Source organism: Hypanus sabinus, chromosome 10, assembly GCF_030144855.1.
Source record: "Hypanus sabinus isolate sHypSab1 chromosome 10, sHypSab1.hap1, whole genome shotgun sequence".
Classification (NCBI taxonomy): Eukaryota; Metazoa; Chordata; class Chondrichthyes; order Myliobatiformes; family Dasyatidae; genus Hypanus; species Hypanus sabinus.
The window spans coordinates 106433322-106449200 of NC_082715.1; the positions used below are offsets into that span (position 1 = coordinate 106433322).

General features: G+C 48.6%; 1 protein-coding gene across 3 annotated transcripts in view; it reads left to right on the forward strand.

The window, feature by feature from the left end:
* LOC132400937 (tau-tubulin kinase 1-like) overlaps positions 1-15879 on the forward strand; it is an 87636-nt gene that overhangs the window by 70824 nt on the left and 933 nt on the right. For all 3 annotated transcript variants that reach the window (XM_059982522.1, XM_059982521.1, XM_059982520.1), the window contains 2 exons: positions 11679-12787; positions 15424-15762. In XM_059982522.1, coding sequence (XP_059838505.1) covers positions 11679-12787; positions 15424-15762 — 1448 coding nt within the window. The remainder of the gene's footprint in view (positions 1-11678; positions 12788-15423; positions 15763-15879) is intronic.

The window sequence follows — 15879 nt, forward strand, 5'->3', positions numbered from 1 at the left end:
TGTGCGTAGAGTTGGTCTGCCTGATGTCTGAGATGGGCACGTTGTTGAAAACATCTGAGGGTTGGCATTAGTCAGTGCTCGGAGAGGCGAGGATAAATCAGGGAAGGTCAGACTGCTTATTCTGGAACTCGAAGTTTGTTCACTGGCTAATTTTGATGACAGAATTGGGATGCTGGTGTAGGTATCAGTGAGAGGTCTGGTAACGGGGGAGGGGGCAGTCAGTGAGGGGCCTGGTAATGTGGGGGGGGTCAGTGAGGGGCCTTGTAATGGGGGAGTAGTCAGTGAGGAGCATGGCACGGGGGGGGGGGGTGATCAGGGAGGGGCCTAGTAATGGGGGGGTGGCCAGTGAGGGTCCTGGGATGGGAGGGTGGTCAGTGAGGGTCCTGGGACAGAGGGAGCTGGTGGTACAGCACTTGTAAGAGCTCAGCGCCATCCTCTGCCCTCTCAGCTACACACAAAACACCTGGGTTCAAATGGGAGTTACCAATGTTGTAAGTGTGGGAGATGGGCAGGGTGGAGTTCCAGCCAAGGGGCCAGATTGGGGGTGAAAGGTGGGACTAGATTCAATCTAGAGAAAGACTGGGGGCTGGTGTATTCTAGTCACTGAAAGTGGTTGCTTCAGACCTCAATGTCTGTGCTGACACTAATGCTACACTCAGAATATTTTTTATTCTCCTACTTCCCCGCCATCTCCCACCACATTCTCCTACTCACTCGGGACAGCTGACAGCGGCCTGTGTGTCATTGTGATGTGGGAGTCAACCAGAGCACTTGGGGGGAACCCACACAGTCATCAGGAGCACGTGCAAACTCCCCTGGGAGGGAGGGTGGGGTGAAGGAGCACAGCTCCCTGCTGGTCAGGGAGAGAAGAGAGAGTCAGAACACAAAACGCCGGAGGTGGCATGGGTCTGTATGATATACCAGGGACACCACGGGCAGGCCTGAGGAGTGAAGTCCCTCAGCACGGAGGGTCTGAGGGCAGGCAATGGAGCAGAGATTAGAGTGGACATGAAGGGTTTGTTCTTGCCCCAGAGATAGGTGAGGTCTGGAGCTCTACCTGACAGGATGGGAAGAGCAGAGACCGACACCACTTTCAGACAGTCCTAGGTGTATAGCTGAGGATACCCACCCTTTTCTGGGAGATGGGTTAGGTGGAGGCCGTAACAGGTAGGGAGCGCTCTGCTTTGATCATGACAGAGAAAACTGGGCAGAACAGCAGCGGCCAATACTGCTAGCTTTCTATTGATTCTATCACACATTGGTACAGTCAACAGTGGTAGAATCGGTGTACGCAAGGCCAGTACTGACTGCTGTCCTCCTCCCACCCTACCCTGGAGAGAGTGGGAATGAGCCACTACATGGCGCCTGGTGCTGGTGGTGAGGCTGTTCCAGGGTTTAGACCCAGTGAGAGGGGCTGAGGGTTGGATGGTGAGCACTGCAGTCACTGTGTACCACTGGTGTGGGGAGGGAGTGTGGATAGGGTACAGCTACTTTGTCCTGACTTGTGCCTTGGCGATGGGGAAACGCCTTGGGGTGTCAGTCACCACAGGAACCCCAGTGTCTGTTCAGCTGCTGTGGTCACAGTCTCTGAGTAGGTGGTCCAGTTGTGTTAAATGAACGGTGATCCCCCCAGGACATTGATGGTGAGAGACTTGGTGAAGGGATTGTTACTGAATATCAGGGGTAGATGGTCGGACTGATTGGAGGTAGTCACTGGGGACTAGTGCAAATGTTAGCTGACTGTTGCCTTGGTCTGGTTGGACGACTTTCTGTGTTGGATAGTGATGCCTGTATCGCGTTGGGTGTTGAGCTTCCAGTCCACGTGGACCTGAGTACTCTTCCACCACTTTGCTCTCTGCCTCACCGGATCACCCTCCTCACGGCTTCACCCGATCGCCCTGGTTTGCCTCTTCCCCTCACCCAGCGAAGAGCCCACCTTTTTTCCCCGACTGTCCAGACAACAGGCTAGCCCCACCCCTCTTTAGGCTGATGTTGACCGAGGGGCTCTCCACAGATTGGGAGCAGGGATATGGAGCCAATTATTGCTGGGAAAGACCATGTTACAAGTGTTCCCACAGTTGTGGGCAATTAGATTAGTCACTACACTACAACTTTACGCCCATGGGTTTTTTAACTTGAAGCGTAGCGCACTGAATTCATTGTATAATGCAGTTTTAATCAGAATTCTTACTACTGTGAATAAAGGGGAGTGGGGGGTCTTTGCATGTAACTCAGGCTGCTCACTGGCTTTACCACGAGCCACTGTATTATACGGAACTGTCTGTGGACGGGCAGTATCCTTCTGCATGGAACGTGCTGTAAATACTGGCTGAGGATTGTAAATTGTAATTTCTAACTGAGCGGCTTTATGCAGAGTGGCGCGAGGATTCAGACGGAACTCTAAACTTGAATTTGTGCCTTTTGCCCTTGTATGGAGTGTAAACATCTGCAATGGCAGCTGTATATTTCCCCAGATGTCATTAAAGCTTGGAGATCAGACTCGTCTGCAGTTGCCTCTGATTCTTTGTAGTCTCATCTGTCTCTTTTGTGAATGATGGGCACGGTGTACTGACCCCCAGCTCCACGCTCAGACCACAGGGCAGACAGCAGGGCCAACCTGGGCACCGGGAGCAGTGGTGACAGAGCAGCCTCACTGGCCAGGCGAAGGGGCTGTGGGGTGGGTGCATGGACCAGCAGCCCCCCACTCCACACAGCAGGGCAGCAAAGGCACAAATTCATTCTTACAGTCTCCGCGTTCCTCGCACAGGTGTAACTGTTGCTGCTTTCAGCAGAGCTCTCATCCAGAGATGCTGTCAGTCCCCCACCCTTCCCACAGGGAGCCAGACCCACAAGGCCCATTCCACTGGGGCCCAGCCCTTTGCTGGGCAACCAAGGGGGAGTGTCCACACCCAGAGTGGACAGCAAGTACACACCTTCAGGGCAAAATGCAGGCACACAGGGATTTACTCCAACCCATTCAGTCATTACCCCTGCCACTACCCCAGCGAGAGCACAGTGTAGGGAGAGTTCCACTCTGTCTAACTCTGGGAATGTGTGGTGGAACAGTGAGGAGGGAACTTCACTCTGTTTCTAACCCTGGGGGTGTGTGATAGGGTGGTGTAGAGGGAGCTTCAGTCTGTCTGACCGGTGCCCTAAGAGTGTGTGATGGGACTGTAAAGAGGAAGCTTACCTGTGGCTGACCTTGGGAGTACGTGGTGGGACAGTGTAGAGGGAGTTTCATGCTCTGTTTTAATTTGTGCCATGGAAGTGTGTATTGGGACAGTGTAGAGGGAGTTTTGCACTCTGCCCTGGTATTGTGCCCAATGATCTGGAGCTTGGGGCTGGAGCTTGGGGCTGAAGTTCAGCCAGAAATTGAAGAACAGCCCCTTGAGATAAACCACAACTGGAGCTTTGACCACTCTGTGGAACACTGACCATTCCAGACTGTCAAATTGACAAGTGCACTGGGAGTCTGTGATCCAACCTATAAACCTGTTGCATGGGACTGTTTTGTCCTAAGCTCTCCACCCCAAGTCCACAATGTAAAGTGGAAGGAATCCTGTGAAGACAGGCCTTCTTCCACTGGGCACACCCCAGTGGTAGAACAGACCATCTCGGGTGTCTGTACAGCAAACAAGAGTCAGGAGGTGGAGAGTGTGCAGGACCCTTCCTGCACAGAAAACAGTTGGCGGAACAGCACAGAGAGAGTTTCTAAAGGTCAGTGCATGTGTGGGCCACCTCCAGAAGAAGTTCTGGGTCAGATACGCTCATTGTGATGGGATGGGATCCATTCTCTCCTTGTGCTGAGAGTGATCCAGCTGTTCCTGGCTCCACAGGCCCAGCCAGAGCCGAGTACTGAGGCTCTGTCACCTACAGACCCAGGTTAGGCAACTTACCACATTACGTTCGCTGTTCGCCATTTACCAGGCAGCACGCAGCGCTGAATGATCCCCAGCTCCTTGTAGGCGAGGCATAGCCATGCAAGTTCCAGATGAGGTGGTAGGCAGTCATTCAGTGTTCTCTGACACCAGCTACAGGAACAGTTAGCTGCAGAGTGAAATTGGGGTGATGTCCAACCTCGCCTCTCTGGGACATTGAAGAGTATACCTGCTGTGTGGTGGTTGCACCCACAGTGGGCCCTTTGCTCAGGGCCAGGGACACTGTCCATCTGGTCTTTGGAAAGAAACACCCTTTCTGTACACCATCTGGTGAGATAGCAGAGAGTCTGACAACCAGACCTCTGGAAGCGTTGGCTGGGCACAGTACCTAGCATCATGTCCCCTGACACCCAACACTGCAGTGTACAGGCCCCAGTCAGGTCCAACCCCAACACATGCACCTTCAAAGTTTGGCTGTTCCAAATCTTTGTTTGGAAAGAAAGCCAGGGAACTGGACGTGGCAAAGGGTGGGTGGATAGGGGATATTGGTGGACAGGTGGATTTGTGGAAGTGGTCAGCTCTGAAACCAGCCTAGGGGCTCTCACAATCTCTCAGTATGCTAACGGTCTCATTGTAGTACACAATACCTCAAAAATAATATTGACCACATGAGCAAGTCAGAGGCTGGCCATCCTGTGGTGAGTGACTCACCTCCTGACACCCCATCCACAAAGCACAAGTCAGGAGGGTGATGGACACCACCCGTTGGCCGGGATGTGTGCGGCTCCAACAACTCTCAAACTCAACACTATCCAAGAGAGCTGCTCGATCGTTTCCCCATCCACCCCCTCTCCACACCACCAGTACCCGGTCAGATCCTCCCAAACTCAGGCAAGAGAAGATGGTTCCCCTCCCAGCTGGGAAATATCTCGCCACTCAGTCTCTGTAACTGAGTCTAAAGCCTGGAACTCCCTCTCCACCAGCATTGTGGCATACTGTAATTTCAACAGTGCTGTCAGCAGACATATTCACTAATGACCTTGTGTACAGTAATCCTGTTCTTCCCACAATCCCATGAATCTTGCTCTCCATCACCTGTAGCAGAGCACAAGGGAATCAGCTCCGCACTCAGACAGTGAGTCCCACAGCCTGACCCTCTACCCCCAGATTCAGCACACCTCACCACCTTCTAACCCATGTCCACGTTCTCCAACTCTGCTAGGAACATATTCCCTTCACCCACCCTGTCCAACTACCGCATATCTCTCCACTGTATTCAAACGGCATATTGGTCGATGACAACCAAGGTGCCACCAAACTAATCCCATTTGCCTGTGTTTAGCCCATATCCCTCTAAACCAGGGGTTGCCAACCTTTTTTATGCCATGGACCCCTACCATTCACCGAGGGATCCTTGGATCCCAGGTTGGGAACCTTGCTCACCTGTCTTGTAAAAGCTGTAAATGTACTCACCACCTATACTTCCCCTGACAGCCCATACCACATAACCATCATCCTCCTCTGTGTGGTAAAACCTGCCCTTCCAGTTCCCTTTAAACATTTTCCTTTTCACTTTAAACCTATGCCTAGTTTTGGACTTCTTTATCCTGGGGAAAAAACTGTAGCTGTTCACTTGCCCCACATGACTTTACATATGATCACCCCTGAGACTCCTTTGCTCCAGGGAAAACAGCCATAGCCATAAGACCTGGGAGCAGAATTAGGCCTTTTGGCCCATTGTCTGCTGCACCATTCCATCATGTTTGATATATTATCCCTCTCAACCCTATTGTTCTGCCTTCCCCCATAACCTTTGATGTCCTAACTAATCCACAAACCAATCAAACTTTGTTTTAAATATACTCAATGACTTTGCCTCCAAAGCCATCTGTGGCAATGAATTTCACAGATTCACCACCTTCTGGCTAAATAAAATTCTCTAAATAGAATAAGAAACATTCTCTACACTTCCACACTATCTCGGCCTTTCAGTAGTTGATAGGTTGCAATGAGATTCCCCCTCGTTCTTCTAAGCTCCAAGTACAGGTCCAGAGCCAGCTCCTCATGTTAACCCTTTCATTCCTGGAATCATTTTCATGAACCTCCTCTGGACCCCCTCTAATACCAGCACATTCTTTCTTAGATATGGGGCCCAAAACTGCTGATGATACTCCAAGTGTAGTCTAACCAATGCCTTAAAAAGCTTCAGCATTACATCCTCACTTTTTTATTCTATTCCTCTCAAAATGAATTAACAACATTGCATATGCCTTCCTTAGCATGGTTAACCTGTAGTAGAGAGTCCTGTACAAGGACTCCCAAGTCCCTTTGTACCTCTGATTTCTGAATTTTTCTGTTTAGAAAATAGTCTATGCCTTTATTCTTTCTACCAAACTCCTTGACTACACTATATTCCACCTGCCACTTCTATATGCATTCTCCTAATTTATTCTTCTGCAGTCCGTTTCCTCGATACTACCTTTGTGTCATCTACAAACTTAGCCACAAAGCCATCAATTCTGTCTTTCCAAATCATTTAAAAAATTTTTTTATTGAATTTTCAAATGGTTACAGAAGGAAAAAAAATTATCAACCCTTCCCCCTCCCCCATAACATATCCCTGAAGAAAGAGGGAAAAAAAGAAAGAAAGAAAGAAAGAATGCCTGGATATCGGAAGATCCCCACATGCTCCACAGAGTTCATAATAGCTTTAGTATATTTATTTATTTATTTCCCCAAAAACCAATAATTTTATCTTTGGAGCACCTATATATTTAATCCTATCTTTTGTAAATAAGGGCACCAAATTTTCAGAAATATTTCATATTTATCTCTTAAATTATAAGTAATTTTTTCAAATGGAATGCAGCTAAAAGCTATATCTATTTTCATTTTCTTAATGTATGTTAAAATTCTTTTTCTTTTCACTGGTCTATTAAGCCCATTAACATTAAAACTTTAAAAATTCAGTAAATTAGTCATTATTTTTAACAGGGTTACTCCAGTCTATAGTAATACCTAACTTTTCAACTTTTGTAGTGCCTTGGGGAACCTTTTTAAAATTCTCCATGTTGCTATGTGTCTCTCCCCCCCACCCCCGATTGTCCAGGCAAAGAAAGAAAGATTAAAGAAAAATAGATCATAAAGAAAAAAAATAACAAAATACCCCCCTACTAATGTTGTGAATAAAAAAACACAACATTACCCCCCTCCGTTGTGCGGGTCATGGCAATCGCCATGATTACACACGTGAATCCCATAGCAATCGATCTGAAGTTCCCCCAGCTCCCCCGTAACATAAAAAAGTATATATAAGAGAAGAAAAAATAATATCACTACTCTTGATTAATATTTCTCAAATTTTTACCTTTCTCCCCTGTATCATATAATTAAGAATATATTTAAATATTCTTCTGTCCTTAAACATCCATCAACTCCATTTACTGTCCCTGTCTTTATCTTTAATCCCAGTTTCACTTTTAAATCTTTGGCTGTGATTAGCGAATATTTGGAAGTTCTTGAGCAAATTCTTCCGCATCCCGATAATCAGTAAAAGATCATCTTTTCCCGTCATCCAAAAAAATTATCAGGGTTGCCCGGTGCACAATATAAATTTATAGCCCTTTTCCCATAAAACTTTTTTTGCTGGGTTAAATTCCTTCTTTCTCTTCAAAAGGTCATAACTTATATCAGGGTAGAAAAGAACTGTTTTCCCTTCTATCATCAATGGCTCGTTTCTCTTTCTGGCACGTTGGGCAGCCGCCTTCAGGATCTTTTCTTTATCTTACTATCTTAAGCGTTTTTTCAAGATTGATCGTGGGTTTTGATCACTTGAGGTCTTGATCTTAAGGCTCTGTGAATCCTTTCAATTTCAATTAACTGGGTTCCTTCTTCCTTTTCCAAAATTTCTGGAATCCATTTTTGAAAAAAATTTATTGGATCCTCTCCCTCTATACCTTCTTTAAGTCCAACAATTTTAATATTATTTCATCTGCTAAAATTTTCAAGTACATCCACTTTTTCCAACAACCATTTTCTTTCTGATGTCCAGGCAGAAATATTATCTTCCATTTTATTCACTCTATCAATGGTGTCTCCCGTTGTTTCTTCCAAGTTTTTAATTTTCTTGTTCATTTTGTCCTGTCTTTTCATCATTTTATCAAACATAATCTTCATATTTTTATTACTTTTAATGCTTTTAATTCATGCATTATTTGCACCAAAGATTTTTTAATGTCTCCAATATCACCTCCAACCTCTTCCTGTTGCTCTTCTTTGTCTCTTCATCTTCATCTGATTTATCCAGAGAATCTGATTCCACCTCATATCCACTTTCACTTTCAGTTCCAATCATAGGTGGGATTTGTAGTTTGGGTTGCTCATGTTTGCGCATGCCCCTTCCTTCATGCATGCGCAATTCCTGTTGCTCTTTTTTTTTTGGAAACGGTTGATGTTGCCGCAGTTTCCTGTTCTGTATCGCCGGAGGTAAAATGCACTTGAGCCTGAGGCTCTTTCATGGCGGCTGGCCTTGATTCTTTTCCAACTTGTGTTGTCTTCAAAGTAGTAGTTTTCTTCTGCTTCTGTTTAGGAGACATATCTTAAGACAATCCTGAGTAGTTTATAAGTAATTTTTAAAAAGTATTTACTAACTTTTCTTCACTTTAACATTATTTTACTGGTTTTTTACGGGAGAGCTGGATTTCCACGTCTCGATTCTACGTCATCACGTGACGTTCCCTCGTTCCAAATTATTGACGTATAGCATGAAACCCCACGAATCACCTGTAGCCAAGCAGAAAACGTCTCTTGCCAGTCAGTCTTCTAATCAGTGCCTTCTTGAAAGTCAAGCCCTTCTGTTCCAATAACATCCTCGTGTATCTTTCCTGCACCCTTTCCAGCTTAACCAGATGCTTCCTATAGCTGAGTGACCAGAACTGCACACAGTACTCTGTGTGTGTGGTATCAACAAAATCTTGTACAATTGTAACATTGCCCTAACCAATGAAGGCAAGTGTCAAATGCCTTCTTCACCACGATGTCTGTGGTCACCACTTCCAGCAAGCTATGCACCTGAACCCTAGGTGTCTGGTTTATAGCACATTCCAGGTCCTACCATTTACTGTGTAAGTCCTGGCCTGTTTAGTTTACAAAATGCAACACCTCACACTTGTCTGAGATAAATTCCATCTGCCATTCCTTTGCCCACTTTCCCAGTTTACAAGAAGACAACCTGTCAATTACACCATCAATTTGGGGTCACCCACAAAATTGGCGATCTTGGAGCCCAAAGTTCATAACTCACTGAATTACCCAAATAGGTAGGCTGATAAAGAAGGAAAACATCATATTTGCCTTCATTGGTCAGGGCATGAGCATTAGAGTAAGAAAAACATGTTGCAGCTGTATAAAACTTAGATTTGGCTGCATTTGGAGTACTGTGTGTACAGTTCTGGTCATCCCATTACAATAAGTATATGGTTTTGGAAATGACACGGTTCACCAGGATACCAAAGTGTTGGAGGTTGAGGAGAGACTGGATAGACATTTATAAGAATATGAGAGGCATTGATAAACAATTGTTCCAGATATGCCCAATACTAGAGAGCATGCGTAATATTTGAAGGAGATATGTGGGCAAGTTTATAGAAAGGGTTGCAGAGCAGTAGATTTATAGAATGGGTTGCAGAGAGAGGGGGTGGAAACAGATACAAGAGTGATATGTAAGAGATTATTAGATAGAGAATGTTCAGGAAATTGAGCAATACAGATTACGTACAGGCAGAAGAGATTCAGCATCGTGTTTGGGGACAGACAGTCTGGGCTGAAGGGGGCCAGTTCCTGTGCTGTACTGTTTCATATTCTGTGTTCCAAACTGAATCATTCCATCCTCATTCTTATCCAAATCATTAATATGGATGGCAAACATCAAAGGGCCCTGTGACACACTACTGTGCACAGGCCTCCAATCCAGGAAAAAGCCTCCACCACAGCCCTCTGTTTCCTCTTACCACCTTGCATCTCTTGTGATCGAACCTACTGGCCCAGCCTAAAATGTGGAACTTTGTGGGCCTTACTCATGTACATTTGGGTAATATCTACTGCTCTGCCCTCATCATTGCTCTTGTTACCTTTTCAAAAAAAAACTGTCATGAGACACAATCTCTCACACAAAGCCATATGAACTATGCCAAATAAGTCCTTGCCTTTCCAAATGCTGGCAGGCGCTGTCTCAGAATCCACTGCAGTACCTTTGCCACCACTGATGTTAGGCTCACCAGCCTGTAGTCTCCATGCTTGTATATGAAGGCACAATATTAGCCATCCTTCAGTCTTCGGATACCTCAGCTGTGGTTAATGGAGATACAAGTATCTCTGCCAGGGCCCAGCAATTTCTTCTCTCCAATCTTTCAATGTCTTAGGATACATTGGGTCAGTTCCTGCAGATTAATCCACCTTTACTCTGCCATCATTTGTAATGTGGATATGTTTTAGGGCATCACTGTTCCTTTCTCTGAATTACTTAGTTTCCATGACAATTTCATGACATATGTCAGTGATAATAAACCTGATTATGAACTAAAAACAAGAAAAGTTTATTTAGCTTCTCATCTGTCTCCTACACATAGATGACCCTTTTACTCCTAAAATTGAATTCTGCTTTACATTATTTGCCAAGAATATCTCATGTCAGTTTTTTGCCCACTCGATATCCATTTGTGTACTCTTACATCCTTTGTACTCCTCAAGGGATTCACTTGGTATCAGTTGTCTCTGTCTGATATATGCCTCCTCCTTTTTCCTCACCAGAGCCTCGTATCCTTCATCCTATACCTGCCAGCCTTGCCTTTCACTCTAGCAGGAAGGTGCTGACCGTGAACTCTCCCTACTTTTTAAAGCCTTCCATTTGCTAGAGCCCCTGGAAAAGCCTCCATAAAATTAGGATTTTAATTTGCGGACCAGTGCTATCTTTTTACATAACTATTTTAAAACCAATTGAATTACGGTCTGTGATCCAATCCCTCAGCACTGTGTCCATATGAGGAACATTTCTCCAGCTTCTCTGCCTACACCTTGTGGTTGTAATCCCTTGTCACCAGGATCCCGAAAAAGCTTTCTGACACCCTCACCCTCTCCCCAGATCCTCCTTTCTAACTGTCCCAGTGATGGGCACTGCTCCTGGCTTCCAACCCCTGCGTCCTCAGACCCAGCAAAGTCTCTCCCTCATTGGGAGGGAGATCAGGGAGTGGGTAGTGCTACAGACACTGGAGAGTCCTTGCCTCTCCCTACGGAACTGAGAAAGGAAAAACACCCCACTCATAGTTCCAGCCTGTTTGGTAATTTCCCACCCCACTGTAACAGAGGGAGAACTACCATCCCACACCCTCATCCCTTACCCTCACCCATGCTACATCTCCTCACACCTACTCCCATCTATCCCACATCTCTCATCCATTACCGTCCCAGGGTGGGTGTGGGCTCCCTGGGGTCTCACACAATTCCACATCACTTCTGGGCTCGTGTTCTATTGCTCAGCTCTCGCCCTGGCTTCTGACCATTCACACACACAGCACTGACTGTGTGGGCTCGAGAGACTGGGTGAGCTGTGGGTCAGAGGTCAGGCTTGAGTTGAAGCGATGAGTTGAAGATCGTGGCTGGGGTGAGATTTGACAGGTTAGAGATCAGGGTTGGGTCAAGGCTGTGGGTAAGAGGTTGGGTCAGGTTGAGGGTGTTGGGGGGGGATTAGGGGTGAGGTGGGATGGTTAAGTGGTAGATGATTAACACAGGGTCTTTGTTTTGCAGATGGTGATGCCCGCTGTGGACTGGACACCCCCTGGGGTATCAGGAGCCTCTGCCAGCCCCCCCCAGCTCTGGGTCACCCCTGTGGGCTGGCACCTGGTGCAGTATGAGGCGGGGTCAAGGGGCGAAGAGCTGGCCAGTGGAGGGGCTCCAGAGGAGGGGGCTGGCACAGGGCAGGGTGAGCTGAGCTCAGAGGAAAGCAGCAGGAGCAGTGGGAGCAGCCAGGAGGCAGCAGCCTCCACCCTGCTGGCAGAGGAGGGCCGGGGGCCAGGGCTGGGTCCAGGGCCAAGTCGGGGGCTGGAAGGTGAGGCTGAGCCCGAGGAGGGATCCAGGACTCTAGTGCTGTTCTCACCGGGGGATGCCCAGCGATCGCCACTGCCCGAGGTGGCCCAGGAGGGCGAGCAGGGCACACTGGCTGCCCTGACCCCACAGGGTGAGAGGGTGCAGCCCTTGGGAAGCCAGCTAGACGTGTCTGAGCCCGGCACCCTCTCCTCCCTCATCAAATCGGAGGCCAGGCCACTGGGCCCACCACCAGCCGCTGCATCCTGCCCCTTCACAAAGGTGGAGCGCACCTTCTTGCACATCGCTGAGAAGAGCCACCTCAACGTCATGTCGTCGGGTGGGCACCTCCTGCCCCACGACCACTATGAGTTCTTCCAGGCCCTGGAGCCAGGGGGGGAGAGCCTGCAAAATGGGCCGGCCAGCCCACAGCCAACACTAGGCCGGGGGAGGAGGGCCCGTGGCCCTCGTTCTCCTTGCCAGCCTGCCCGGCCGAGCCGCATACCTGTGCTGCTGCCCGAGGAGGATACAGGCTCTGAGCACTCAGCCTCAGCTTCTGCCTCACTGAGGGAGCGATTGGGCCAAAGGGGCAGCCGGCCCCCTTCCAGCTTGGCCCGGCTGCTGGCAGGCCGCAGGCAGGGTTCCCGCATTCCTGGCGACCAGCAGCCCCCCACTGCCTCTGAGGAGGACACGGCCTCTGACACCTCCCTGCACCGGACCCCCGGCCGCAGACCACACAGCAGGATCCCACGGCCTATCAGCCCCGCCAAGACCCCGCGGAGCCCCTGGGAAAGGAGTTTGGCACAGAACAGCCCAACACGAACAGGGCACAGGTACGGACCAGCACAGCCTGGGAGAGGCTGCGGGGGTGGGGGGGGGGGCGGTGATGGACGGGCCACAGGTCTGGTGGGGCAGAGCAAGTGTGTTGGGAGATATGGATGGGCACAGATTGGCAGCAGGGTGAGTGGGGATGGGAATGGGACAGTGAGGCAGGAATAAATGTGGGACACTGGTATGGTTAGGGCAGCCAAACTGGTGGAAGAGAGGTGTTGGAGGGATCAGTGCTGGGAGGTAGGTTGGAGAAGGGTGCAGAGTAGGCATTGTTATCAGAGAAGAGCTTGAAGGGGATTCTGGCTGCCACTCCTCAAGTCCAGCCCCTGGAGAGCCTGTAGTATGGTGATGGGAGCTCTCAGATGCTGCCTGACCTGCTGAGTGTTTCCAGCATGTTCTGATTTTATCATGGAAAGAAGCATCTCCATTAGTTATGTAATCCCAACAACAGCTTTGCACAGAAGTTTGAAGATAAAAGGCCTCCTGACACAGACGTTGTCCTGTTCCAGTCTCCTCCCAGTGTTTGTGCCCCTGAATCAGTGGGATGGACAGAGAACAAATTCTGGCTGCTGGAGGCTCACAGGGTCGTGCACAGAGTCAGACTGAAAGACCACTGACAGCTCTGCTCACCGCACACTGACCTTAAAATTGGTGCCATCTCTATTCACCTAGAAAATTGGATCAAACTCTCCCTATTCCTCCACCTGAGGAAAAACAGCCACTTTTCTACCCTCAGCTTCATGCCATTCTCTAGGAAAACAAGAAATGCACACAAGTGAGGTTTCAACATCTTTTTCAGCTGTTACATGATGTCCAACTCATGTACTCAGTCCCTTAACCATTGAAGGCAAATCACCCAAGTGACTTCTTCACCACACTGTGTACTCTTGTCATCACTTCCAGAGAACTGTGTACCTATATCCCTCCGTCTGCTCTACAACACTCCCCAAAGCCCTGTCAATTACTCTGCAAGTTCTGCCCTGGTTTAACTTCCCAAGTGTAACACTTCGTAATTGTCTAAATTAAATACCATCTGTCATATCTTTGCTCATTTTCCCAGTTGATCTAGATTCTGTTGTAATCTTGCGCACACCACCATCCATTTTGGTGTCACCAGCAAACGACATTTCATCCAAGTCATTAATATATGACAAACAACAGTGGACCCAGCACTGATCCCTGGGGCACACTACTGGTCACAGGCACTTAGTCTTAAAAAAACCCTCTGTCCCTCTGTCCCCTACCACCAAGCCAATTTTGTGTCGAATATGCCTACTCACTCTGGATCACGGGTGATTTCATCTTCCAAACTAGCATACCATGCAGAACCTTGTCAAAACTCCATACATCAGAAACCCCCCCCCCCCATTAACTTTCACACCACTCACCAGCCAGTAGTTCCACTGGCTTGGCCTCGTAGCCCTTCTTGGAGAAAGACATAACATTATTCACCCTCTGGCTTCTGATAGCTCGCCCATGTCTAACGGTGTTACCAATAGATCTGCCACCAACTGCTTATGTGGGATTTTGGATCTCCAAATACCCAACATCTACATTTGCTCGGATCCACCTTGCTCCTTCCCATTCACAATGACAATTGTCCTTTGTAACCTGCTTTCACCAGTGACAGATGCTAAACTGATTGGCCTGTCCTTTCCTGAGTTCTCTCTTCCTTGGCTGAACAGTGGCATTTTTCCATTGCTATGGAACTGTTCCAGAACCCAGGAAGGTTTAGATTCCAACCAACACTCCCCCATCTCTGTACTCAGCAACAGAGTGAGACCCCAGCCATGTCCTTGTTCTACCTGATACAGTTCTAAGCAGCGGCTGAGCAGTGTGTGTGTGTGTGTGTGTGTAGGAAATGGGACAGAGACAGGGAATTACTTTGAACATAGAGAGACAGTAGTGACCAGTGAGGGGACAGGGAATGTCTGTGGACAGTAGTGACCAGTGAGGGGACAATATTTACATCTTCAGCTTCCCCGAGTGTGCATCAGAGCCTGGTGTCCTGCACCAGGCATTGTGACTGACCAGTAGTTCTGTAAACTGAGTGAGCAGGGAATACCTTTTGTTTTTAAAGTTTAATCTTCATGGCTGAGGGATTTTTCCTGTGTTATCCTCAAAAATCAGCTTACATTTGGGATAAATACAAACATCAGGGCCTGCAGACACTGGAACCTGGAGCAACAAATGGCCTGCTGGAGGAACTCAGCTGGTTGAGCAGCACCTGTGGGGGAAGGAATTGTCCATTTTGAATTGAGACTGAGTCAGAACTAAGAGGAGAGTTGGGCGGCTCTGTACAGACAGGATATCAGTTACAGTGTGAAAATTCAATTAACTGGTTTCTGTAACAGCTCAGAACATGATTCACAATGCCCCTCCCCATCCCTATAACATCCACCTACCCCTACACCTCTTCCTGTCCCTGTAAACTCCTACATTCCTCCCTGTCCCTCTAACTCCCACCTACCCCTACACTCCTTTCTGTCCCTGTAACCCCTCCAGCCCCTACAACCCTCCCCATCCCTGTAACCCCCTCCATCCCCTACACTCCTTCCCGTCCCTGTAACCCCTCCAGCCCCTACACCCCCCTCCCCATTTCTACAGCCTTACATTCTTTCTCTGTGCTCTCCCACAGGACCAGCTTCCCCGCCCTGGTTCCTGCCTCACCCACTGAGGATGCTATGAAGGCAGCCATATTGGCAGCGGGCAGCCCTTGCTCCCAGGGAGGGACGTTGCGCTGTTCCGAGAGTCCAGCCCTCCCTTCCCGCAGCCTCAGCGCCTCAGCTAGGATGCGTCCCCAGTCGAGGACAGACAGCCCGTCACCCTGCCGGGTCAGGAGGGCAACCTTGGAGAACTGGAGGCAGCACACACCCTTGTCTGGGGCTGGTCCCAGGCCACAGCTCAGTCCCCCAGCCCCCTCTTCCAAGGCCAGGGCCCAGTGCGTGGTCAGCAGAGCCAGGCAGCGGGCAGCCAGGTACAGGGGTGGTGGGGGTGATGTCTGGGGTTGGGCTCAGAACCCTGCTCGGGGTGGTGGGCTGATACTTTCATCGTCACACAATAGGGAACATGCAACAATACTACACAGGAACAG